The 26305-nt window shown below is 57.7% G+C and overlaps 1 protein-coding gene across 1 annotated transcript in view; it reads left to right on the top strand.

The window, feature by feature from the left end:
• Positions 1-26055, top strand: part of SDC2 (syndecan 2) — a 93559-nt gene extending 67504 nt beyond the window's left edge. Inside the window, exons 3-6 of the mRNA XM_041768589.1 lie at positions 14214-14325; positions 19629-19762; positions 23674-23809; positions 24771-26055. Of these exons, the coding sequence (XP_041624523.1) occupies positions 14214-14325; positions 19629-19762; positions 23674-23809; positions 24771-24934 (546 nt within the window). The 3' untranslated portion in view covers positions 24935-26055. The remainder of the gene's footprint in view (positions 1-14213; positions 14326-19628; positions 19763-23673; positions 23810-24770) is intronic.
• The last annotated feature ends 250 nt before the right edge of the window (positions 26056-26305 follow it).

The following is a 26305-nucleotide window of genomic DNA, read 5'->3' as shown; positions in this document are numbered from 1 at the left end:
TTTTGAACGAGAGGTGCAGCAGCTCGGATGAGCCTGTTTCCATCACGGATCTCTAAAATGTAACCGAAGCTGTCCGAGATCCTAAGCAGTTGGCGGGGGGCTTCAAGTGGCTGGGTGGGCACTGGATGAGGAGCCCCGCGGCTGGTGGCCCCGTGCTCAGAGCGGTTCCGTCCGGGCCTCGCCGACCCTGGGGGTGGGGCGCTTCCTGGAGTCCCTTCCCCACAGGCCAGCGGGAAACTCCGCGCGGTGGGAGTTAGAGCCCCGTGCTCTCGCCCCGGCAGGTGTGCGGCCAGGTGTGCGGCATGAGCGGATGCTGGGCGGAGGCCGCGCCCAAGTCACCACGCTGGAGACGGGGGTCTTCCGTCGTCGGGGAGGGCGAATCCAGTCAGTGTAGACCTCAGGCGTCCTCTGCCCTCGGGGCAGCGGGTGACCCAGGGTCCCTCGTCGCTGTAGCGGGGACGGGGCTGACGAGGTCAGTGACGTCCTGTGTGATGAGGGGAGGCTGAGCTGCTGCATGTGGCTGGAGCCAGGATGGCAGCGTCGCCTCCCGTCCACCCTTCCTCCACAGAGCCTGCAGGCCCGGACAGGGTGGGCGCCCTCGACGGTGTGGCTCTTGTCTCCTGCCCTCCCCCGCGTGGGGGAGCCGTGCACCCACAGCACCTGCACCCAGTAGGTGCTCAGATGTCCCCCACATGACGGGAGGTGGCGCAGGATGGTGTCGGGGCCCCGGGAGGCTCAGGTGTCCGTCCCCTGGCTGACAGACACCTCATCAGAGGATGAGCCGCATGTTTGGGGCCGCCATGCACCCTAGATGGAGAGCTGAGGCATGCCGTCGGCGGTGCTCGGGGGGGCGGCAACCCCCCTTCTGGGTGCAGGGCCTGGCTCAGCCTCCCGCGGGCCTGGGGTGCGCAGTTTGGCCGAGGCCAGCCCCAGGAGCTCTGGCTGGATGGACCGCTCGGGGGACACCGGTGTTGGGAGCGGGGGCGGCTCCTACGTGGCTCTGGCACCCCCGGGTCTGTGCCATCGGACCCACTGCCCGCGCAGGGCACTCAGCACACGCTGGGCACACCCCGGAGTCCCTCACCTGCTGCACGTGGCCGGGCTCCGGGGTGGGCTCAGAGAGGCCCCCGGCTGCAGGGCAAGGGGCAGCATGGTCCCCGGCCCCAGCTGTCAGCCCCTCGCTCACATGTCGCCTCGGGGAGAGGACGTGGTGCTGCACCTGGGGCCCAGGGGTGAAGGGGATGAGCTCCCCGTCAGCAGCGGCCGTCCCGTCAGGAGCCCCCTGGAGCTGCCCCCTGGCCCCTCGGAAGCCGGGCCTCGGTGGTGCCCCGTCCTTTCCCTTGGCTGCCTCCCCGAAAAGCGGGGTCAGCAGGTGCGGAGTCTCTGGTAGCTCCGTGGGCAGAGCCACCCCGCCATCCACACGGGCCCCCGGGGCTGCAGGGGCCTGGCCAGTGGGATGGGAGCGCCCCAGTCTGAGGCCACCACGCAGCCTCCTGGGGCAGGTGTGCAGGCCCCGGGCAGAGACATCCCCCCGCCCCGCCCCGGGGTTTACCACGGGAAGATTGCCACGTCGCGTGCGTGCTCCAGGCGACCGGACGTCCCAGACCTCCTGCGTCATGGAGACTGGGTTTGCTTCCCCCCCGACAGAGGCAGAGGCCGCCCAGGGTGCTCCTGGTGGCGCCGGTGGCTGCGCCCAGAGGTCAGGCAGGACCAGAGGGTGCAACCCGCCTGTCGGGCTCCCACATCAGGGAGAAGGCCGTGCCGGGGCAGGGGTCTGGGGTCTGCGTCTCTGGGGACATCGGCCACACGCACTGTGAGCGCACGGCTGGAGTCTTCAGGCTGCCCCGTAGCACGGGCATCACGGGTCCAGCGCATACAAGCGTTGACACAGCACGAGGCATCGGTCGTGAAGACCGGGTGTGCCCGGTGTCTTGTGTGGCCCGGGCTGGAGGTCGGGGGAGGAGCAGAGCCAGAATGCCGCTGCCTCTACGCGGCTGTCCCGACGCGGCTCCATGGTCCCTGCTGCTGCTGCCCGAGCCGCTCCCGGCCGTATGGATCCCTCAGGGTCCCGTTTCTTGAGTGGGTCCCATCCAACCCTCGCACGTGGAAGCAGCCCTGCCCCCGCCTCGGTGTGTCGGGCGCCTGTTCGTGCCGGACGCGTGGGCAGCCCAGGGCCCTGCGGCACCTGCTGCTCCGGGGAGCCCCCACCCCACGTCTCCCCGGATGCCTTCCCCGGGGACACAGTCTGTCTTCCGAGGTCACAGGCCACCTTTCCTTCTGGGAGACGGTTGTCCCATCACCGCGGGGTCTTCACAGGTCCCAGGCGGCAGAGACCCTGAGCCTCGGGCCCTCCCCGGGCACCCGGACGTGGCGACTGCTCTTACCCAGCGGGGGCGGGCGAGGCCTCCAACTGCAGCCCAGGGTGCATCTGGCCGCCTCCTGGCCCCCCTGCACCATGTAGCCATCGTGTTTGTGCTGCGGACCCCGCGGTTCTAGGGCCACGTCAGGCGCCGTCAGCAGTTCGGGTGCACAGTTCTCGCGGAGGTCTGGGCGGGAGGTGCAGGTTGTGGGTCTGCATGTGTGTGTCTTTGTGTGCCCCGTGTGACCCCCACCGCTCCACGTGGGACGGTCTCGTTGCCCGAAGACTCCCCCGTGCTTCACCTGTTCACCCCCCGCAGCCCCCAGCAGCCCCGTCATCACTCTGTCCCACAGTGGGAGCCCCCTGGTACGGAAGCTGCTCCAGACGGGCCCGGTCACTTAGTGACCCGCGTTTGTGTCTCCCCCACGTCTCCGGGGGCGTCCCCGCCCGTCTCCTCGTGTTGGTAGGTGCCCTTCCGTGGTCGGTGTTCATCAGTTCACCAGCCTCGATGTCTGGTTTTTAAACAAATGATCAGCCCATTCGGTGTGCAGGAGGGGCTGGAGAAATACCCTTCAGACCACCGACTCCGATGGCGTCTCAGTTTTTCCGACAGGTGCACGGTGCCCAGGGACAGGTGCACCGGAAAGGGGATCACTTTCTTAGGCGGTCGCTTCGCAGCGCACCTGCCCCCTCAGCGGCTCCCGGCTGCGGTTTAGGAATCCTGTCTGGACCTGCGCCATGCGCGTGGCAAGCGGTCCCGGGGGCCCAGGGCGAGCGCGTGTCCGGCCAGCCCCGGGCAGGGCAGCCGGCTGGACGGCGGGACCTGGCACGGCTCCACCAGGCCGACCCGGGTTCTGGATTCCAGGTAGTGCTCGGGTGCTTGCTGCTGCCAGTTTCACGCGGGAGAGAGGGAGGCCGGGGATCCTTGGGGAGGACAGGTGCTCTCCAGGCCGGGGGGCCACAGCGGATGCTCAGGCCAGCAGGACCCTGATGGCCCCGTGTGTGGCAGCCCCAGGGTGCATCACCAAGGCTCGGCCCTTGCCCGGCGAGCGTCAGGGAGCTTTACAGGACCCTCCGCTCTTGCTTGCCTAGTGTGGGGGAGGAGCAGGGCCGTCCTCTCACCCAGAGGGCTAGGGCTGGGGCGGGTGCGGAGAGCCAGCTGGCCTCCCCGCTGGCAGCCCTGCGAATGGAGCGCCTGGCCCTCAGGGAGCTGTGGCCCTCAGACGCCGGGAATAGGAAACCCGGGTGAGGACCGCATCCCTGCCACAACACCCTAGCTCCCTGCCCTGAAGTCAGAGTCATCCATACTTGGGAGTGAAGCAAAGGGCAGCTGAGTTTTCTTGTTTTATTTTTTGTTGTTTTTTTTTTTTTTGCTTTATTGCAAGGTCTTTGGCTCAGGCCAGATCTGCTTTCATTCACGTGGTAAGTGCCATGCCGACACGGGGTTGGGCCTGGCCATCGCTTAGGTCCCGGGTCCGCGTTCGTCTTACGTAACAAGTTCTTTTTTAAAGATTTATTTATTCCTGAGACACAGAGAGAGAGAGAGAGAGAGGCAGAGACGCAGGCAGAGGGAGAAGCAGGCTCCATGCAGGGAGCCGGACGCTGGACTTGATCCCAATAGCCTGGGTTCACGCCCTGGGCTGCAGGCAGGTGCTCGACCGCTGAGCCCTGAGGTGCCCCATTTTACGTAAGGCGTTCTAATGAAGTCTTCGGGTTCATTCCCCACCCCACCCCCCAAAACAGGAGCAAAGATAACAGATATCACGTTAAACCACACGTTTTCCTGACATCTAATCTGGAAATTGGCCACAGAGGAGGCTGGCGAGGATTTTTATCATATTTATTTATTTATTTATTTATTTATTTATTCATTCATTCATTCATTCATTCATTTATTTATTTATTTAAAAGATTTATTTATTAATTTATTTATGATATATATAGAGGGAGGTAGAGACACAGGCAGAGGGAGAAGCAGGCTCCCTGCAGGGAGCCCGACATGGGACTCGATCCTGGAACCCCGGGGTCACGCCCTGGGCCAAAGGCAGGGGCTAAACTGCTGAGCCCCCCCCAGGGATCTACTTATTATGATTTTAAATGAAAGTGCATGTTGCAGGGTTAAACACCGACTTTCCGTCTTTGGAAACGTCCGCTCCTTTCAGAGGTTGACTGGCAAAGGCAGGCGTGGCGGCTGTTGTTCCCGGGAAACGGCCTAAGACATTCGGGTATTTGGAGGTTGAGTCAGGAATCAGGACCGTCTGTAAACCCAGGCTTAGAATCCGTAGCTTTCTCAAAGAATAGGCACAGGGGAAAAATCGCATATATTGTCTCGCAAATGAAGAATTAGGAAAGCTGGATCCTGAACGAAGATAGGTTTTCCCTGTAAGTCTTTTGGGTTGTGTCACCTGCTCAACAACCCTTAGTTCCCGAGGTTCGGTCGGTATTTAGTAATTATTGACTTTGCTCAATGGACTCCCCTTTGCAAAAACAAACATGTTTTCCCTGGAATGAAAGGCAGGGTAACAGGTGGATTTCTTATACCGGCCACAGTTTTTATTTAATCGAAAAAGTCTCTTGTGCTTTAGATGGTGAGCAAAGTCTAGAGACACTGATTACGGTGTCTCAGCGTGGGGTTCTCCCGGGAGCCGAGGAAGGGGGAGGGATCAGTATTTAGGGCTTTCCGAGGGGCAGCTTTGTACTGAGCCCCCCTCCGTCCCTCCATCTGTCCCTCCGTCCGTCCCTCCCGCGTGCGGTTGCTCACAGCTGCTCTTGTAAGCGGTGTGAAGAGAGCCGGGTGCCCTCACGTCACCTTGGAGCTCCCATGGGTGCAGACGGGCTCCCAGGGGGCTGCGCCGCCGTGGGACGGCTCGAGGCACCGGCGGCGGTGAGCAGAGGGGGCCGCAGGCGAGGACGTTGCCCGGCAGCTGCCGTCCGGCCCCCGGAGCAGGAGGGGCAAGAAGCGGGTAACTTCCCTGCGCGCGGCGTGGAAGAGGGAGTCGGCTTTCCCTGTGGAGCATCAGCCCGGGGCGGGTGTGTCCCGCTGCCCTCGGGGTCCCTCTTCCCCGCCGGGTCCCCGAGGCCCGGGTCCTCGGGCACACCTGACCCATGTGTGCCCTGATCGGGTTACTCTCGGGCTACACCTTCGGTCTTGTACCAACGAAACAATGAACGCCCGGTGGGCAGAGGCCCGGCGAGGAGGCAGGGTGCCCGGGGCGCCCACGTCTTGCAGGGGTGGGAGCCGCTTTGCACGGATGCGGCATCCTTGGGAGTTTACGGAGCCAGTTGCATGGGGGGGGGGGCATCCGTCAACCTGGGGGGCACCGCAGACCCTGGGAAACCTGGGGAACCCGCGAGTGTTGAGAGGACGCCCCTCGGTCTAGCATCGTCGACCCCTACATCGCGCTCCCGGGCGCTCAGCCACCCTGCAGGCCTGCGGCTTCAGAACAAGTGGAATCAGCTGCTAAGCTGCTTTTATTACTGGATTCGCTTGGAGAAAAAAAAAAAAATTTCCCTGAGCCGGTCTGATATATTTTGACTCACGACTATTTGCTTTTCTCCCGCCGTATTTTTAGAAAACGAAGTGCTGTGTCTCTTATGAAATGGTGCTTATGAACGTGCCTCCCCACGGAGGCTTTGAATCATCACTAGTGAATTGCTGTGAAGCGGCCTCGTGTGGGGGCAGAGAAGTAACCATACGCCCTTTTTAAATAGGTGCTCGACTTGGTGGGATGAGCACTGGGTGTTATTCTATATGCTGGCAACTTGAACACCAATAAAAAATAAATTTATTTATTTTTTTTAATTTATTTATGATAGTCACACACACACACACACACACACAGAGACATGGAGAGAGAGAGAGGCAGAGACACAGGCAGAGGGAGAAGCAGGCTCCATGCACCGGGAGCCCGACATGGGATTCGATCCCGGGTCTAGAGGATCGCGCCCTAGGCCGAAGGCAGGCGCTAAACCGCTGCGCCACCCAGGGATCCCAAAAAATAAATTTATTAAAAAAAATTGAACACCAATAAAAAATAAATTTATTAAAAAAAATTGAACACCAATAAAAAAATCAATTTATTTAAAAAATTGAACACCAATAAAACATAAATCTATTAAAAAAATTGAACACCAATAAAACAAATTCATTAAAAAAATTTAACACCAATAAAAAATAAATTTATTAAAAAATTTAACACCAATAAAACATAAATTTATTTAAAAAATTGAACACCAATAAAAAATAAATTTATTTTAAAAAATTGAACACCAATAAAAAATAAATTTATTTTAAAAAGTTGAACACCAATAAAAATAAATTTATTAAAAAATTGAACACCAATAAAAATAAATTTATTAAAAAAATTGAACACCAATAAAAATAAATTTATTTTAAAAAAATAGATGCTTGAAAGCGCTGCTTAAGCATCATTTCTTGACTGAGCAGGTAATTGGCCCACCCTGCAGGCCCCCCTTTCCCGTCCCCATCCGCACCCTCACATCACAACAGTCCACGGTTCCCTGGGCCGAGCATCAGGTCTCCACGTCTCGGTTCTGATGGAGGAAAGTGACAAAGAAGGGGGCGCTGCCATGCGTCAGGTCACCTTCTGGGATTTTGGAGGCTTTGGCCACACGTCTGTCTATACCGAACCAATAAAGTGTTTGTTGTTGGTGCAAAAAAGTTAATCAGTCTTTGTTTCCTCTTCATTTGGCCGAGGTGTCCATGGTACCTTCACGCAGATCCGTCAAACACAGCACCTTGGCACTTTGCACACTGTCTTTGCTGGAGGATCCATGGGTCCTAGGATGCACCTCGTGCCCTTCCCATGAAGCAGGTGCCTCTGTCCCGGAGCTCACGTTCCTGCTCAAGGGCTGTGACGCGGCCTGGGGAGGCCCCGTCTCCTGGGAAGCTCCACGCAGGGTCTGTGATGCATTTCACGATAGACTCTGATGATGCAAGATTTAAATCTTGTCCCAGGTGCTCGGTCAAGTAAACCATTTCTTTAAAAGCTGCTTGGCCAATCTTTTTTTTTTGGTCTTTCCCCGCATTTGGTTAAAAAGTTTGGTCGAGAACCATTCCTTTATGGGACTCAGTGGTTGAGCGTCAACCTTTGGCCCAGGGCGTGACCCCGGATCCTGGGATCAAGTCCCACATCGGGCTCCCAGCACGGAGCCTGCTTCTCCCTCTGCCTGGGTCTCTGCCTCTCTCTCTGTGTCTCTCATGAATAAATAAATAAAATCTTAACAAAAAATGTAGAAGAAGAATTGCTTTATATAACAAAAAAGGAATATGGAGCCTGGGGCCCTGAGTCTTGGGCAGAATCAGGGTGTTTTTTGCAACCGGTTATCAGGAATGTGAATAAGCGCCTCGGCGTCCTGGGCAACTGCCCCCATGGCCTGGCACCAGGTGCAGAACACCTTGGCTCTCCTTGACATCAGTGGTCTTATCACCTGTGTCTTTATCCCCGCACTTTCTTGCCTGCTTTTATTGAGGTAAGTGCAGACACCCTTTCAGTCTTTGAGGTTTTGGAACCGGCAACAAATGGCGTCTTCATTGAAAAAGTCCCGTCTTCGACGAGGTGAGCCCTGTGTGGCCCAGGGGCCTTCTGGAACCAGCAGGAGGGGCGGAGTGAGAGGCTCCCCTAGGACCAGGGTAGGTGAAGCAGGAGCCACGTGTAGGACCTCAGGGGGCTCGCTTGGTCGTCAGCCCTACGGGCGTGTGGGGCACGGGCTCCGAGGTCGGGGGTCGGCCTCCACCCGCGGGACCGAGTGGGAAGGGAAACCGCGCACCCTGGACCCGGCGTTGACGGACGCGGCTTCCCGGCCTCAGACACCCCAGAGCAGAGCGGCGCAGGAGGATCCAGCCCCGGGAAGCTTGTCGCAGGGAGTCTTGCCGGCGAATGTCCACTTTGCTGGACCTTTAGCTGCCGTGACCTCCGAGGACACGGACGGGGAGGGGCTCAGGCACCGTTGCGTCGTCCCGTGACACTGCTCTGAAGCGCGAAGGGCCTTCCATTGCTGCTTATCACTCCCATGCCTGCGCGGGCACACTCCGTGCTCCGTGTTCTTGCTTTGGGTGCACACGTACGCGCCCTCTGGTCCTTGTTTGAATGCGTGAGCCATTGAACTCCTGAAAACAAACTTACGTGCAGAAGCCGGTCCCTGGTTATTAGTGGCTGTGACTCGCTGGCTTTGTGTCCTCCGTACACTTAGCACCATGGATGTGCGTCAAAATGCAATGTTAGCGGCCGCCCGCGGGGCTCAGGCCGTGACCCCAGGGTCCCGGGATCAAGTCCTGCATCGGGCTCCTTGCAGGGAGCCTGCTTCTCCCTCTGCCTGGGTCTCTGCCTCTCTCTCTCTCTCATGAATAAATAAAATATTTAAAAAAAAAGATTAAAAAAATGCAATGATAGTGTCGCTTAGGAAAGAAGCCACTCCTAAGCCACCACCCTCACCAATGCACCCTCTTTGTTTTTTATTTAATTTTTAAAGTAGGCTCCCTGCAGGGCGTGGTGCCCAACTCGGGGCCTGAGCTCACGACCCTGAGACCAGGACCTGAACTGCGATGGAGTCATGCACTGAACCACCCGGGCCACCCCAGCTCCCCAGAGCTCTGTTCATTTTCTGTTCCCCTGTCACTATTTGGCCAGATGATAGGAAATTTTAATAAGGTCGTAATATTGGGGAAAATTAAAACAATATATGCTTTTTACATTTATTTATTTATTTTTAAGATTTTATTTATTTATTCATGAGAGGCAGAGACCCAGGCAGAGGGAGAAGCAGGCTCCATGCAGGGAGCCCGATGCAGGACTTGATCCCAGGACCCCGGGGTCATGCCCTGGGCCGAAGGCAAATGCTCACCCATGAGCCCTCGGGGTGTCCCTGCTTTTTACATCTAACGTGTTGTCTAAACATTTTTCTTGCTGCTCCGTGGGACATGGTTTTCAGTGGCTACGTTGAGAAAGCGGATTGATGACCCTAATTTACGGAGCTGTCCCCTTCCCGTGCCCCGTAGTTATCTCGGTGAGTCTGCGTTCCCATCGTAGGGGACCCCCTAATGCCCTCCTGGTTAGCATTTCCTTAGGATGATTCCTGAGCAATGCGGGGTCCAGGTCCGTCTCCTCCGCACCCGGAGCCGAGCGCTTCCCCGCAGGGCCCGTGCCCAGTGCTGCTCAGGGCAGCCCCTGGGTGGTCGGAGCACCTCTCCCGTGTCCATGTTAGCGCCAGACTCGGCGCTGGGCGAGCCCCATGGAGTAGAGGCTTGCCTGGAAAGCCCGTCCGTCGGCGGCCCGAGCTCAGCCCGCGGGTCGCAGGCCCATTCGCCGGCATCGCCGGAGCCTGGGAGGGTGTGGGCTGCCTTTGGGTGTAGGGTCCCCCGTCCTCCTGGACCAGAGGCTGCCTGTGGCCTCCGTCAGCCCCCGTGGACGACGGGCGCCGTGTCAGTGTCCGTGCCGCGGGGCCTCGAGGCGCGACCGTGGAAAACCCGTAGAGCGAGGTATTGACTCTGAACCGGAGCCCGTGGGCTTCTTGCGCGCGGCTGGGAGCCCGTTCCATTAGGGTAGTTTTCACAAAACACTTCTGAATAAGAAATAAATTCCAGTTCTTCCCCCGCCCCCCCCCCGCCAACCTCCACCTGGAAACAGAATCTCGTTATTTCGGTTAGAACACGAATACTGACCCTCCCCAGCGCTCGGGACTCTCCAGGTCAGGCTCGCATGGCTTCTATTTTTACCCCAGTCTAAACTGTGGCCCTACAGGATAACAAAATAAATACTGGAATATTCTGGTTTGGGAGGGGGAGAGGCAGCCATGCCTGTAATAACATGGCTGCAGACCTCTTGCTTTCCCTCTGTTTGATATTCCAAAAAAGGAAGAAAGCACAACTTGGAGCACATCTGTAAGTAATGAACATTTTCCTTTTGTGTGTCATGCATATTCAACGTAATCCCACTCGGAGTCCCAGGCATCCCTTTAAAGTACGCTGCTGCTGCTGCTGCTGCTGCTGCTGCTGCTGCTCTTGCTGCTGCTGCTGCTGGAGCGGAGCCCTGTTGCCAGCTCTCTCAATTCAGGACAAAGGTTCTTCCCTCCTTCCCCCTCCCCGGATTAGGAATCTGAACCCTTTGCCACAAACAGGAGTAGGAATCTGTCAGTGTGTGAATTAAAATTTTAAAAAAATGAATTAAAATAAAAACTTAAAACTTTTAAAAAAAAGTGAATTAAAATAAAAACTTAAAAACTTTTTAAAAAGTGAATTAAAATAAAAACTTAAAATAAAAACTTTAAAAAAATGAATTAAAATAAAAACTTAAAAAAAAAACAAAACCCAGAAACTCTCGGTGTGTCCCACTCCCCCGGCCCCCCCGCCCCCCCGCCCCAGCCTCCCTCCCATCTCTTCATCTCCTTGGTGCCTGAGAGGAGGACTCCTTTCCGTTTGGCATCAGCAGTAAGCCAATTTCAGGAAGAATGCTTTTTAAAAGACAAAGTGGAAAAAAAAAAAAGACAAAGTGATTGAATTTTGTAATTTGGATGAGCCACTTTCAGTTGTTTTTCTGTGCGTGTGTGCGTGTGTGCGTGTGTGTGTGTGTGTGTGTGTCTTAAACCAAGAGGAGAGTAGCTCGGTGTTAGTTTCTAAATGCTCTTTGGCCAATTAAACGTCCCCCGAACGGACGCTGTGGCTCATCCAAGGCCTCCTTAAGGAGCTGGTGCTTTCTTTGAAGTCAGCTGGTCCCTGCCCTTTTTTTTTTTTTTTTTTTTTATGAATTGAAGAAGGTTCCTGGGAACCCTGCGTTGAGCAAGTCTGCTGGCACCATTTTTTCCAACAGTGTTTGCTCCCCTGGTGTCCCTGTCCCACTTTGGTAGTTTTTGTGGTATTTCAAACGTTTCGTTATTATACTCATTCCAGTCATCTGTGATCCTAAGTCACCAAAGCTCAGACTAGCATTTTTTAATGCTAACAGTCTGGAGCCGAACCGGCTGTGCTTCTGAGGTTTGCCTGTAAATCCACTCCCCACTGTACGGAAGGCACTTGTACCCTAAGGCATTGTCCGGCGCCTGGGTGGCTCCGTGGGTCTAGCGGCTGACTTCAGCTCGGGTCATGATCTTGGGGTCCCGGGATCCCAACTTGGCATCGGACTCCCCCCTCAACAGGGTGTCTGCTTGTCTCCCTCTGCCCCTGCCCCTTGCCCTGCTGCTGCTCTCGTGTCATTTGCTCCAACTCGCTCTCTAAAATAAATAAATCTTTATTTTTTTAAGATTTTATTTATTTATTCATGAGAGACACAGAGAGGCAGAGACACAGGCAGAGGGAGCAGCAGGCTCCATGCAGGGAGTCCAACGTGGGACTCGATCCTGGGTCTCCAGGATCAGGCCCTGGGCCGAAGGTGGCGCTAAACCGCTGAGCCACCTGGGCTGCCCTAAAAGTAAGCAAATCTTAAGAAAGCTAAAGGCTTTTATTTATTTTTTATTTTTTTAGTAGATTTATACATTTTCTTTCACGTGCGACCTTACCGCTGACCTAGGCTTTGTCTGTGTTACATACGGGATGGCCGAGTAGCCCTGGGACACGATTGGATGCGGTAGTAGTTAGCGGTCAGCTGGTCGACCCTCAGAATAAGTGCTCGTCAATACGACAGTGCTTGCTTACGAGCTCACGTCCCCGGCCAACGTCACGACGTATTCAAGGACAACACTTTCTTTTCCCGCCAAGAAACATGGGTTCTTCCCACCTGTTACGTCTTTGGTTGGGATGGGACCCCGGATAGAGACTAAGGCGTTGCTGAATGGATGGCCATGACGGCCGGCGTCCTTCGTACAGGGGGCTCCGGGCACGTGAGGCAGAGGGGGCAGCGCTAACCTAGACCCCAGCTCTTAAGCTTCAGATGTTTTTCCTACTCTCGGTGCCGAGGATACAGGTTCTGAAAGACATTGATAGGTATCCTGGGGGAGCTTGTCCGCGGCCGGAGTTTGCAAGCGTGGGATCAAGCAGGTCCACATGGCCCTGTTGTGCTTCTCCGTGGGGACCTTTATTGTGATGGGGGGATGCAGCACCGGGGAGGCCAGCTGGGAGGAGGTGGGGACGGCACGGCCCGCGCCCCCTGCCAGCACACGTATCGGGGTCCACGCATCCCTGAATGCTGCTCCCCATGCCCGAGCTGCGGGTCTTTGAGCAGGAGCCTGAGCTCCGTGGTCGGCAGGGGAGCCCGTGGAGGTGACCCAAGGTGCCAGTGCTCGTGAAGCACTCAGCACAGGATGCCGGGCACCTCAGCACCCCGCAGCGGGCTGCAGCTGATCCTCGAGCCCGGGCCGAGCGGCGCCGGTAGCTTCCTGTTCTGGGGCCATCGCAGCGCCGCGGGAACGGCCCAGAACGCGGGCCCCAGGGCTCCAGGCACAAGCTTGGCTGGATGCTGGGAAGCCACCTGGGCTCTGCTTCTTCACCTTCGAGATCACTAGGTGATCCGGATGCCTGTGAAGCCCAGTCAGGCTCTGAGGGAAACGATCCCATGGGCTCCCCCCGGGCCAGAGTCGGCGAGCTCGTGGGAAGGACACGTACAGCGTCTTTGGGCGACTGTGTGGAGGGGCCTTGCAGCTGCTTATTACTCGTGGACGGTGTACGGCAGCCACTCACCGGGTTAGGACGTCACCTCTGGATGGGCCGCCCGGGGCTTGGCGGTTGGGCGTCTGCCCTCGGCCCAGGCCGTGACCCCGGGGTCCCAGGATCGAGTCCCGCGTCGGGCTCCCTGCGCAGAGCCTGCTTCTCCCTCTGCCTGTGTCTCTGCCTCTCTCTCTGGGTCTCTCGTTAATAAATAAATAAATAAAATCTTAAAAAAAAAAAAAAAAACAAAGTCATGTCTGGAAGGAGCAGCTCAGGTTACAGGCAGCGTGGCGCGCCGTAATCGCCATAAAACCAGCAGCCGTTTGAGTCGTGATCAGGACTCGATGCGGCTTCACCCTCAAGCTACACGCCTCATCCGGGTGTTCACGGTGGGATGTTAGGCCACGGGAATATTTTATCTTCGCATCCAGAGGCTAATTGTCTGGAGATCTGTTTCAGGGATGTCTTGTGTCTGTAAATAGATTTTCTACGCTCCGACGTTGTTATTAACCTGCGTGGAACCAGTGATGCGGATTTACCACCTGCTGCTCTGGGCTTCAGTTATCTCGGCCACGGGGCTGGGTCGCTGGCGCTGGTGTGAGGCCGTTGGGGGACGTTTGTCTGGGAGATAAGGCAGCGAATCCTTCCAGGAAGACCTCGGGTTTCTAAGTCACCGGTTTCCATGCCAGCAGCTTGAAACTTATTTTTTTTAAAGATTTTATTTATGTATTCACGAGAGAGAGTGAGAGAGAGTCAAAGACACGGGCAAAGGGAGAAGCAGGCTCCATGCAGGGAGCCCGATGCGGGACTCGATCTCAGGACCCCGGGGTCATGCCCTGGGCCGAAGGGCAGGTGCTCAGCGTCCAGGCCCCCCTGGGCACCCCAGGGTTTGCTGGTTCCCCCGTGAGGGAGCCTCATGAAGGCGGAGCGACGGCAAGAATGCCCGCGCGGCCTTGCAGCCGGGACGGGGGCCCCGGGCTGGGACGTGTTCGTCCGTGTCAGGGAGCAGGCCCTGGCAGGTGCTCAGCCCCTGAGCTGCTTCATTGCAGGTTAGGCCACGGCCTCCGTGGGGGGCGGTGACGCGGTCGCCCGCGGTCGGCCTGTGGCTCGATCTGCATCACCGGGCCCTCTCGAGCAGAGGCCGGGGCCGCGGGTCCAGAGGGCAGAGGGCGGCCGACGTGCTGTGGATGGAGCAGGAAGCCGCTGAGCCTGTGCCCTCACCTCTCGCCATCCTGAATCCCTTCTCGTTGTGTCTTGCAGAGGGTGGAGCTGACCTCCGACAAGGACATGTACCTGGACAACAGCTCCGTTGAGGAAGCCTCGGGAGTGTATCCCATCGACGACGACGACTACGCCTCCGCTTCAGGCTCTGGTAAGGCCGCTGGGCCCTCCAGGAGACGGCAGGTGCCCAGCCGGGGACTCAGCCTTGGCCTCCTGCCGGTGCGCACACCCACCCTCCGCCTCTTCGGCTCCGGGATCCACGTCTCGACGAGGCCGAGGCCCCGTTTCCTTCTTTGTGGAGTGGAAGGTCCTCATGGTCTCGCGTCACGGGGGCCGTCGTGAGGGTCCGAGGGGTCGGCATGTTGCCAGCCCGGCGAGTGTCTGTAGCTTGGCAGGTAGTCGGCGTCCCGTCAACGTAAGCCGATTGGTCGTGAAGGCTTCAGGGTGGCGCACGTGGGGCTCCCCAAACGCCGCGTCGCCCGACCATCGCCCTGTGCCGAGGCCACGGGGCGGGACCGAGGGGGGCCGTGCTCGTTCCTCAGGAGTCGGAGGAAGGACGGGCCAGCACGTGGGGCGGCGGCGGCAGCGGCTCCGTTGGCTCAGCCACGCCGCAGGAGACAGCACGGAGGCGCAGGGCCTGACCACCGCCACCGCCCCTCACCCGGGGTCCTGCAGGACGGCAGCTCTGGTGGGCGGCCGGGCTCCCCCAAGGGCCCTCCTGCGTCGACGGCGAGCTCGGCTCCTCCTGCAGCAGGCCAGCTGTCGGCTCACCGGGGCAGCCGCCCCAAGATAGCCAGCAGGGGTGTGCACAGCCTTGTGCACACGGGGCCTCGGACAGGCACGGCGCCACGACCGCACTCGCTGGGCCAGAGGCCGCCCGGGAGGCCCAGACTCCGCACCTTAATGAGGGGATGAGCGTGGCCCCGTCTGGGTCACGGGGGGTGTGGACTAGGGCGTGGGGAGTAGCCGAGTCCAGCCCATGGGCCTCCTGCCGTATGTGGGGACTGCTTCATCTGCAGCAGGAGCGCCTCCATTCCCCACCCCCCACCCCCGCCCCGAGCCCCGAAGCTGGAGGGGAGGAAGTACTGACAACCGAGTCAGAAACTCATGGTCGGCAGGAGACTGAGAGGGTCTCACCCGGGACCTGCCTTGCTTCGCATTTGCACCATAGGTTCGGCAGGTGGTGCAGGTGGGGCTCAGTGTAGTCCTCAGGCGGGCCAGGGCTTCAGAGCTTCTATCGGTTGTAGGGTAGGGGCCTGCCTACGTGGGGTGGGCAGTTTAAGTCGGAAAACAGCACGTCCGAGTGACGAGGGAGGTGGTGGCTGAGCAACACGGCGAGCCCACGGCAAGCCGAGCCTCACACCAGCCCTGGGTGTCCCCGGGGATGGATGCACGCCGCCCACGCAGGTCGGGTGAGAGACTCGTCTGCCGTCACCCGCAACGCTGTTCAATATTCTGTTTTCACTCACGGCACCTCTTTTTTGCCTTCAGCATCTCAAAAGTGCTTTGTAACTACCTTCGAAATGCCCTGGGAGATAATAAACACGGAGCCCTTTGTTCCCCATTTCACGGATCTTAGATTCCAAGAGCTGTTAGGTCTGTAGACGTGTCCAGGTCATGTTCCTGCCTCCGGCTACGATTGCCCGGAAGCTCAACGGGAAGAGAGCAGGTGCACAGTCCTGTTTCCCTGGCAGCCACGCAGGTGACGGGAGCTTTGGGGAGGCCGTCGGAAGTCCCGACCCCGCTGATCACAGACGTGGAGCTAAGAAGGTTTCGTGTGGATGCACGTGGACCGTTGCCTTGGCTCCGGCCCTGGGCAGATCATTGCTACAAAGGGCGTCGTGCTGGACTTTGGAAACGCCTTTGCCCTGCTTAAAGGTCTATTGATTTGCAGCCTAAAGGTGGTTGGCGCTGTAGCTAGAACCTGTAAAGCCCCCACGGAGCGTCAGGTGCCATCATAGCCTCCCAGCATCTCTGTAGGGACGGGCTCTTACCGTCTCCAGCTCTTTTTTAAAAATTTTTTATTTATTCATGAGGAACACAGAGAGAGACAGAGGCAGAGACCCAGGCAGAGGGAGAAGCAGGCTCCATGCAGGGAGCCCAACGTGGGACTCGATCCCAGGACCCCGGGTTCACGCCCTGGGCTGAAGGCAGATGCTCCACCGCCGAGCCCCCGGGCCGCCCGCATCTCCAGTTTTGATATCGGCGAGCCCAAGGTGCAGAGAGATGCAGTGATTTGCTTCAGCTCGGAGTAGTGCAGCTGGCCGGGGCTGGAGAGCTGGGCTGGAGGGGAGTGTCCCTGTCTCTCCCCATTGACCCGCCCCCTACATCATGATGGGCTCCTCTAGAATTACCCGCCCCCACCTCCTAGCTGATGCCCATCCCAGCTGGAAACGGAGGTGCCCCAGGACCTTGGCTGGCGTTCCCTTCATCCTCACGCATCCTAGCTGTCTAGTGGAAGAGCACGTGGGCCAGAGGAGCACGGCCAGAGGCCTGGAGGGTACTGAGGAGACAGGGCCGTGCTCTCTGTGTGGCTCAGGAATGGGCGTCCGTGCACGTGAACGCTCCAGCCATTTGCTGAAATATCTCACAGGCGTTCGCCGTGTGCAGACCTCGCACTGTATGTTCCAGGGACACAGAGATGAGAAGCACTTGGTCTCTGTCGTTGAGGAACCAAGAGTCTGAGGGAAACGTAGAGATCAGAAATAATCATCGTAACACGGAACCGAGAGATGGAACATCGGGCAGTGCTGTCCCGCGGAAATCTGAGTCACACGGAGTCCTGGTTAGAGGTGGCAGATGGAACACGCACCGGTGCCCGCTGAACGGCCGACCCAGGGCTGGGTCCTGAAGTCACAAGGACACAGGAGACCGTAGAGGACGCAGACCCTGTGAAGCCTTGAAGGCCGGGGAGCAGGCGGCTTTGTCATGGGGAAGAGACAAGGACATTGGTTCTGGGCGATGGAACGTGAGCAGCAGTTTCCCAGGTGGAAGTGGGCTCCGGGTTCCGGACTGTGGGCTCCAGGCTCCAGGCTGTGGGCTGTGGGCTCCAGGTTCTGGGCTATGGGTTCCGGGCTGCAGGTTCCAGGCTGCGGGCTGCAGGCTCTGGGCTCTGGGCTGCAGGCTCTGGGCTGCAGGCTCCAGGCTCTGGGCTGTGGGTTCCAGGCTGCAGGTTCCTGGCTCCGGGCTCCAGGTTCCGGGCTGTGGGTTCCAGGCTGCAGGCTGCGGGCTCTGGGCTGCAAGCTTTGGGCTGCAGGCTCCGGGCTGTGGGCTCCAGGTTCTGGGCTGTGGGCTATGGGTTCTGGGCTGCAGGTTCCAGGCTGCGGACTCCGGGCTCCAGGCTGTGGGCTCCGGGTTCCAGGCTGTGGGTCCCAGCTCCCAGGTGGGATGCCTCAGGCCAGAGGAGACAGTGAGCTCCTCCAAGTCAGGGCTGCTGAGATGTGATCACAGGCTCCCAGGCCCCTGGTTGGGGCGGGGGGGGGGCACAGTCTATCTTAATAAAGATGGTAGTCACTGCAGTAGAGGAAGCACCCGGGGCAGGTCGCTCCTCTGTCTCTGATGGACGACGACGTGCTGGCTGGAGGGGATCTTTGACTTTATCAAGTCCCTCCTGCCTTACAGTGGATTCCCTACCTCGATGACTCGTATGAGTGACTGTTGAGAACAAAGATGGTCGTGAGGCCCCTTAATGGAACGGGTTTCATTCGGCATGGCACGGACAGAGACTTTTTTTTTTGTAAGGAAATGATTCATTGCAGGAACAAATCAAGCGTATTATCTGATTTTGCCAGAAAATACAAAAGAGCGTGTGTTTCCGGAGCCGTCGTTATCGGTGGCGTATTTACACACGGCTTCACGCGTACAGCGCTCCCAGAACGCGTCCTGTTCAGACCCCTGAGGGTCGCTTACTCCCCCCATTTTACGCATGAAGACACGAGGACGCAAGGCTTCCTGGCCCAGGGTCACGCAGAACCAGGACTGGATGCATTTCCAAGGCCAAATCCCTTATTTATTTATATAAATAAATATATTTATATAATCAAATACGTGCTCCCACGTTCTCCGTTCGTGACAAGCGTACATGCTAATGGGAAAGGAGGTAGTCGATGTAGTAAAATATTCTAAAACGAGGAGTCAAAAACAGGAGCCACACAGTCAGAGCTCTTGCTGTTTCCAGCACATCGACGTTACGGGGCCGTGATTGCGTGAGGGGTTTGGAGGCACCTGCTGCTCGTTCTTGTCAAGGAAGTGGCCGGTTTGAGCTACAGAGTCCCAAGTGTGAGTCGTCACATGTCGGACGAATGATCACCTTGAAAAGAACGCTGTAGTCGAATGTCGGAAATCCTCAAATGCTATTCTGACAAAAGTGCAAAAAAAAAAAACAGAAAAAAAAAAAAGGAAAGGAAGGAAGGAAGGAAAGGAAAGAAAGGAAGAAGGAAAGAAGGAAAGAAAGAAAGAAAGAAACTCGTGCCCAGGTGGCAGCTGGTGGTTTGTTGGTTGGTCAGTCATTGGGCGGATATGGGATCGGAGCCGGTCGGGCTGCAGGGACACTAGCCCGTGCGCCCTGGCCTTGCTGGGCTCGTCCACAGGGGAGACGCCAGTCGGCGTAGAGCCGGATCCGCGAGGACAGATGCGCGGTGCGTGTGGTGGGGGCAGGGAAGCATGCAGCAGAGGACGCGCTGTGGGTGGGAGGCGAGGCCCGGGCAGGACGTGGGGGTGATGCCCAAGGAGCGGGAAAGGCGGGCCAAGGGCCGGACCACGCAAGGTATTTTGTCTTTGTCTCAGGAGAAGTGGGATGCGGTGGTGATGGTTCAGGGCGACGGGGCCGCTGCGAGCTGGTGGACGCTGGCCTGTGGTGTGATGGCCGCGCGTGGAACCGGCTTGTGGCCCCGGAACCGGGGAAGCCGTCAGAGCAAAGACCTGTGCAGACACTAACGTCAAGGGCGCCCGGTGGCCCAGGGCATGACCCCGGGGTCCCGGGATCAAGTTCCACGTCAGGCTCCCTGCATGGAGCCTGCTTCTCCCCCTGCCTGGGTCTCTGCCTCTCTCTCTGGGTCTCTCATTGATAAATAAATAAAATATTTATTAAAAAAAAAAAAAGAAGGAAAATCAGTAGAACGTCAGTGATGGATTCAGGGTGGGGGGCCGGGGGGAGGAGGTCAGAGTTGTGGTTTATCGGGATGGAGAGTAAGAGGCCGCCGGCGGCACCCTCGGGACCCTTTAATCCTGCGCGGTCAGCAGGGAGGAGCCTGCGAGGGGGCCGGGAGCTGAGGGCCCGGGGCGTGAACACGCCGGCAGAGCTCTCCAGGGCAGGGAGGACGGTATCCCGGATGGGCCAGGCCGCCCGCAGGCCTCGGGGGCCCTTGGGCGCAGCGGGGAGCCGGTGGGGGGGCGGGCGGTGGAGTCTCTGCTGCGTGGGGCCCACGGGGCTCACCTCTGCTTGCTTGCTTCCAGGAGCTGACGAGGATGGAGAGAGCCCCGAGCCGACGGCGTCCCGGCCGCTCCCCAACGCAGGGCCCACGAGCGCCGTCCCCGCAGCGGAGGCCACGACGCTGAAGACCCACGGGAAGGTGCCTGTCCAGACGGAGGTGCGTGCGCGGGCGCCATGGGGTGTCGCCGCTGCCCTTCACCCTCCCTGGGGCCCCCACCCCACTCTGTGCTGCGGGCGCACGTGGCCCTTCCGGGGCTCTGCGGTCACTCTGGCCGCCGCCCACCTGCTGCTTCCTCGCTGTGAAGCGGATTCGCGTTGGAGAGGAGGCTCAGCCCCACCGCGCTTCGGCCCCGGCCTAGGGCTGCATGTCCGGGAGGCTGCGCGACCCCTCGCCCGGAGGCCCGCGTCCTGGCCATGTGCGGGGCCGTGCCCCTGCCCTGTGGAGGTGCATGCGGGTCCCCACCCCCTTGACACCCCAGGGGCCGGCATCGCTGAGCTGCCTCTGCAGGCGTCCTCGGGGCTGGGGCTGCCATCAGTGGCCCCCGACACTGGCTCCTCCAGCGATCACCATGCGTGTGGTTACGTCTCAGTATGTTCGTGGTGACCGCGGACGGGCAGAGAGATCAGGTCTCCGTGCTGACGGCACAGCAACACCACTGGCTGCTGAAAACCCGCAGGCGGGAGGTTGGGGCCTCATGATCCTCATATTGTAGTGGGTTGACCCCCCGCTCCTGGGCGAGCTGGCCAGGGTGGAAAGTGCACCTGGAAGTCCAGCGAAGGGGCTCAGGGCCGGACTCTGGGTCATGGTCTGCGGGGGGCGGGGGGGGGGGGGGCTGGCCCCTGGGTCACGGCCTCAGGGTGGAGGGGGATGGGCCAGGCTCCGGCTCATGGCCTGGGGGGGTGCACAGACCAGGCTCCTGGTCACAGCCTGTTGGGGGGGGGCGTGCCGGGCTCCAGTTCGGCTCAGTCCTCAGTGTGGATCTGCGCGCCCCCTCCCCGCCCCTCCCCACACTCGCTCACACTCCCTCACGCACCTTTCCCAAGCCAGTACGCTCTCGGAGAAGGCCTGGGCCTCAGATCCTGCCTCCGGTCCACTTTCTCCGCCCCTGAGCCATTCCTCACGGTTCCCTGAGAGGATTCGATGTGGGTGCAGCTGGCACGGCCCCCGGGCCCCCCTGAGCATCCTGTGAGCCTCCCCTGAGCTGGGTTAGAGCCGCGGAGAGAGGCTCACGGCCCGCCAGGTGGTGTGCATGTGCGGCTGCACTCATGGACTCGCCAACGGTCCAGGGGCAGCGGGATGTGATGGAAGCCTGGAGGCACAAGCGTCCTCTCTGAGGGCTCAGCCTCTGTCACTAGGGGCACGAGGCTGCCAGGCTTTCGTAGGAGGCGGGAGTGGAAGGCTGCCTCCCGAAGGCAGGATCCCTGTCTCACGTGGGGCGGTGAGGAGTCATGTCCCAGTCCAAACCCCGGTGACAGTTGAGTTCTGGTCAGTTGAGAGTGGATGGAAAACGGATTCAAATTTCTAAACGTCGGCTCTAGGGATGCGGTCGCGTCAGGCGTAGGTAAAGCGGAGAGGTGTTTGGCAGACGAGCTCAGCGATGAGGAATGTCCCGGAACACGTCGATACGTTGATGATCGTGGTGCGATTGCGTCCAGTGCAGTCACCACCGTCCCCCGACGGGAGCTCTTGGCTGCACGTCACCCTGGGTGCCAAGGACGAGTCCGCATGGTGGCCGCTCTGCGTCTGTCTCCTGGTTACCTGGCACGGCCCGCGTAATCGCTGCCCCCGGGACCCTTTTGATGTAGGCTGCTCTCGAACGGGTCTCCAGTGCAGGTGGCCTGTATCCTGGTTTGTTGTGAATTTATGCGGCAGCAGTGGTGAGGGCACGGCTGTTGGCTGAGGCACAGCAGGACTCAAGGCCCTTGACGTCCGACCCATTTCCACGGCGTCCCAGCAGCCAGACGTGGGAGCCGCAGATGTTTGACTTCCCGCGATCGCGGCTGGTGCCATCCTCATTTCACGTTGCACGTGTGTTTCCGGGGAGCCGCGTACCGTGGACCAACAGCCCTGCTTCTGCACAGGAAGGCGTTTTGGTGTCAGGAACGAGGGCTCCGCCCAGAGCGCCTGGAAGCGTGTGCACTGGGGGACTGTCCCCAGAAGGGATGCGGCCCCGTCTCCGTGGAGACCGCCCGTCCCCAACGCCCACAGACCCTGGAGATGCAGGCTCGCTCCCGGCCGCTGGATCAGAAGCAAAGTCGGGGGGAGTGGTCAGCCCGCACAGACGATTGTAGAGACTCAAAAAGATCTGGGGGGGAGGGAGGTCGTGTGAATCGTCATAACGACGACACGGATGCGTTCAACTCGGGGCCTCGTGTCGCGGTAGCTGCCACGTGCACTTTGCTCACCCTGGAACTCGCTTACCTTTGCCGTAGTCACAAACCTGAGTATCCACCTGGTTGGGTTTTCTCTCCTTCCCTAACCTATGGCAGCCGCACCCCGAGCAGGGAAGAGGGTGCTGGCTGAGGACCTGGGGAATCCGTCCCCTTGCTGCTGAGCTGTCTATCCATCCTCCACGGCCCCGGTTAATCATGGGGTTTCCACGGGATGAACAGGAAGGCAGCGAGGTGCTGCCAGAGGACTCCTCATTCCTGCTTCACTTTGGCGCATGAAGACCTGGGACGACCTTTCCTACTTTCCTGTCTCCATCGCGTAGATCGCAGAGGGCGGGGGCACGTTGGGGGCATGTTGTGCAGCAGTGACGTAATCCTCGGTGGCCTCTGCTTTCCGTAAGTCGTGGCAGGTCGAGGTTGAAGGCGGCACAGGGTCTCAGGCAGCTTGGGGAGGTGTTGACGGACATTCTTCATCACCCTTGACTACATGAACGTCGTCTTTGGAGGCCTACTGCTCCATTCGCGGAGGCAGGGACCCTGGCTTCAGGTGGATCCACCTGGCCTCGCTAGTACGACCTTCCCGGACGAACCGGTGACTTTAAGGCACTCCAGGAAGGGGTCATTTTATGTCTGTGACCCTCTAGACTTGAGGACCAGGCTGCCATTTTGGATGAACCTTGGCTGTCGGAAAGCAGATGAGCCTCTTGAGCACAGCCTGGAGCCCCAGTGAGGGTGGACTTGGCTGTTTGTAGGAAGAGTGGAAGAGCCGGTGGGGACCGTCGTCTATGGGAATATGGAAGCCAGTCTCCAGGAACGTCGGGGTGGGAGCTGGAAGTTGCAGGAAGAGCGTGGGTATGATGTGATGAACACCCGAGCGAGGCAGTGGAAATGGGCGTCCAGGGAAGGCATTTGGGGCCCACGGAAGGCAAGCCGACAGGACTGGGACGTGGCAAAACGTAGAATTTGAAGTGTGCTCCAGTAACCTCGGGGCCCAGAGTCGCTGGCACCGTTGACGGAAGTGGGAAAGAAGGTTGACGTTACTCCGCGGTCATCGCCAGGGGTTGGTGCCTCGCAGGCTGCCGGGTGGTTGGGGTTCAGGCCCACAGGCCCTGAGCTGCTGCGTGCACTGTAGACCCGTGGGACGTGCGGTAATCTGGGCGTGCGCTGCGTAGCCGGTGGACCAGGCTCCGAGGTGCGGGACAGCGGTAGGACGTGGCCAGGACCCCAGCAGGGCTGCTGGTGGGACCCAGGGCCCCAAAGCCCGAGCTCAGGGTGGCCCAGGCCGTAGGAGTGGAGCGGTGGATGGGGCGTCCCCGAGGACGTCCTGGGCTGCGGGTAGAGCCCTTGGGGAAAGGGAGCCTCCCCACCGGAGTGTGAGGAGAGTGAGGGCCATGCCCTCGGGTTGGCACAGCCGGGGAGAGCCGCAGCCTCCGAAACATCAGCTAAAACCACCTAATAACCGTGTCATTCGGATCGCTGTGCGCTCGCCACCTGCCGCGTTGCCTGGACCTGAGACGGGTGCTACACGAACCCCCGGGCGGACATGGGCGCATCCAGGACCCCCGCGTTGTTGGGGAAAAAAAAATGAACCTTGAGATAGACTTACCTGTTTCCTCTTGTTTCCAGCACATTAAAAAAAAAAAAATCTTTATCATCTTTTCCTTTTTTCCACCTCAGTCCCCTGAAGAAATCGATGAGGACAAAGTCCGCCTCTCTGACTCTGAAAGGAAGGTGGACCCGTCCGACGAGGACGCAAACGTGTACACGGAGAAGCACTCGGACAACCTGTTTAAGCGAACAGAAGTCCTGGCGGGTGAGTAGCCCGGGGCCTGTGGGGTCTCCAGAGGCCTAGGCCAGCCCCCTGACCCCCCAACACCCCGACCCCACTGGGTGCAAGGAGGGGACACCTGGGACCTTGCTGGTCCCGAGCTGCTGGGCAGTGAAGCTCGTGCGTCCTGCTCCGGGTCATCCTCGTATCACCATCTCCCCGGAATTTGGAAAAGTTCCCTAGCGGGGAAGGCAGTGGACGCGGGGACGCCCCGGGCGCCAAGGACGCCGTCTCTACGGGTCACTCACCTGATGGCCGTATCCACCATGTGATCCAAAAGGGGAAGATTTGCGAGATTTAGGAACACGTAGTCCCGAAGGCCAGGCTGGGAAGGAAATGTCCTTGCTCACCCCCAACCCCCCTCCCCCGGCCCCCGCATGTACCTTATAAAACTTCAGCCACTTGCAGCCTGTCTTGGGTCTTCATTGAAAAAGCAATTAGTAGATTAGACTATGAAATGCAAGGAAACTAAAGAATGTTTTTAAGTATGGAATTAGGGAGCTCGGTGGTTTGCGCCGCCTTCAGCCCAGGGTGTGACCCCAGGGTCTCGGGATCGAGTCCCACGTCGGGCTCCCTGCATGGAGCCTGCTTCTCCCTCTGCCTGGGTCTCTGCCTCTCTCTCTCCGTGTCTCATAAATAAATAAATAAAATTTTAAAATATATATAAAGTATGGAATTAGGTGAGGCCCCAGCCAGCTCTCTCTTATGGAGGCTTTTGGCTGATACTATTATTATTACTAATCAAAGGAAGTATCACGCCTTCCGAGGGAATGTCAGATTTGCATGATTACCTGGTTGGCTCCTCGAATCCAGTTTCTAAATGTGCCGGGAGGGTTTTCAAGCGGAGCCTTCTATGGAAAGTGTAAATAGATTGGGCTTGACCCAGTCAGTTCCTGCGGCCCTGAATCCGTCCTAAGAGTGATCTCCCCCCGTTGGCCTGTTGCAGCTGTCATCGCTGGCGGCGTGATCGGCTTTCTCTTTGCGATTTTCCTTATCCTGCTGTTGGTGTATCGCATGAGGAAGAAGGACGAGGGGAGCTATGACCTTGGAGAACGCAAACCTTCCAGTGCTGCTTATCAGAAGGCCCCCACTAAGGAGTTTTACGCGTGAAACTCCCACCTAGTGTCTCTATTTATGAGATCACTGAACTTTTAAAAATAAAGCTTTTGCATAGAACAATGAAGATCTTTGTTTTTTGTTTTTTGTTTTTTTTTTCATTAAAGAGCCATTGTGGCACTTTGATGATTAAAAAAAAATCCAAATTGTATTTAAAGCTTTCCATGTATTTCTTTAGGATGACGTAAAATTAAAGCTTAACATCCGCGGTGTTCTGTGAATAGCAGTGGCAAAATATTATGTTATGAAAATCCTCTCTGTTCATGGAATCGGTTTGAACTTTCACGCGCAAATACAAAAATGGTTCTTTTTATCCTACGGTTCGAAGATGAGAGCTGTTTAGTTTGCGTCCGCATGTCTCCGATCGACCTTGACCAACGTGGTCTTTGTTAATTTATCTGTTGTTCCCCTCTCCTCTGCTCTTCCCCCTTGTCCCCTTGAAAACGCAACAAGACTCTCTGCCTTTTGTAGCTGTTACGGTGCAATTTGTCTTTGGATAATTCAGATAATGGTAATTTAGTGTATATGTGATTTTCAAATATGTAAACTTTAACCTCCACTTTGTATAAATTTTTAAGTGTCAGACTATCCATTTTACACTTGCTTTGTTTTTCATTACCTGTAGCTTCAGGCAGATTTGCAACAGCAAATTAATGTGTAAAATTGGATTATTACCATGAAAACTGTTCAGTCGTAGCTGTCTAATCAGATCTTCTCTCAGGAGGATTTGATGCGAGTTACTGACGAGCCTCAGCAAACCCAAAGACGCTAACAGTATTTTGAGAAGTTGCTGCAGATTCCTTTGGCCGCTGTATTTGTTAATTTCTTGCAATTTGAAGGTACGAGTTAGGGGTTTAAGGAAAAAAAATCAGTTTCTGTTCTTAAAAATGCTTTTAAGTTGTAAACGTCTTTTTAAGCCTTTGAAGTGCCTATGATTCTATGTAACTCGTCGCAGACTGGTGTTCATGAGAATATATATCGGTTTAAAAAAAAAGTTGGTATTTTATAAGCACAGACAATTCTAATGGTAACTTTTGTAGTCTTACGAATAGACATAAATTGTAATTTGGGAACATAAAAACTACTGAATAAATCATGTGGCCTAATGTTGAAAACGTCACTGTTCTAAATTCTGTACATTTCTCCATCAAATGTACATCCCCCCTGTGCAAGTGACCACCTGCTCTCGAGGATGACGTGGGTTTGATTTCTGAGCGTTCCACGGTGTCTGTAAATCCAAAGAGCTGCTCAGTGAGGCTGTTTAGTACCAGGTTCGCCCCTGAATCGGCCAGAGGAGATCCGAGCGCGTCCTCTTGGGCGCGTTAGGGCGTAGGTTCGGGAAGACGCCAGGGCGCGGTGTGAAGG

Source organism: Vulpes lagopus, chromosome 9, assembly GCF_018345385.1.
Source record: "Vulpes lagopus strain Blue_001 chromosome 9, ASM1834538v1, whole genome shotgun sequence".
Classification (NCBI taxonomy): Eukaryota; Metazoa; Chordata; class Mammalia; order Carnivora; family Canidae; genus Vulpes; species Vulpes lagopus.
Note: the sequence above shows the minus strand (reverse complement) of the source record. Positions and strands in the feature narration are given on the sequence as shown.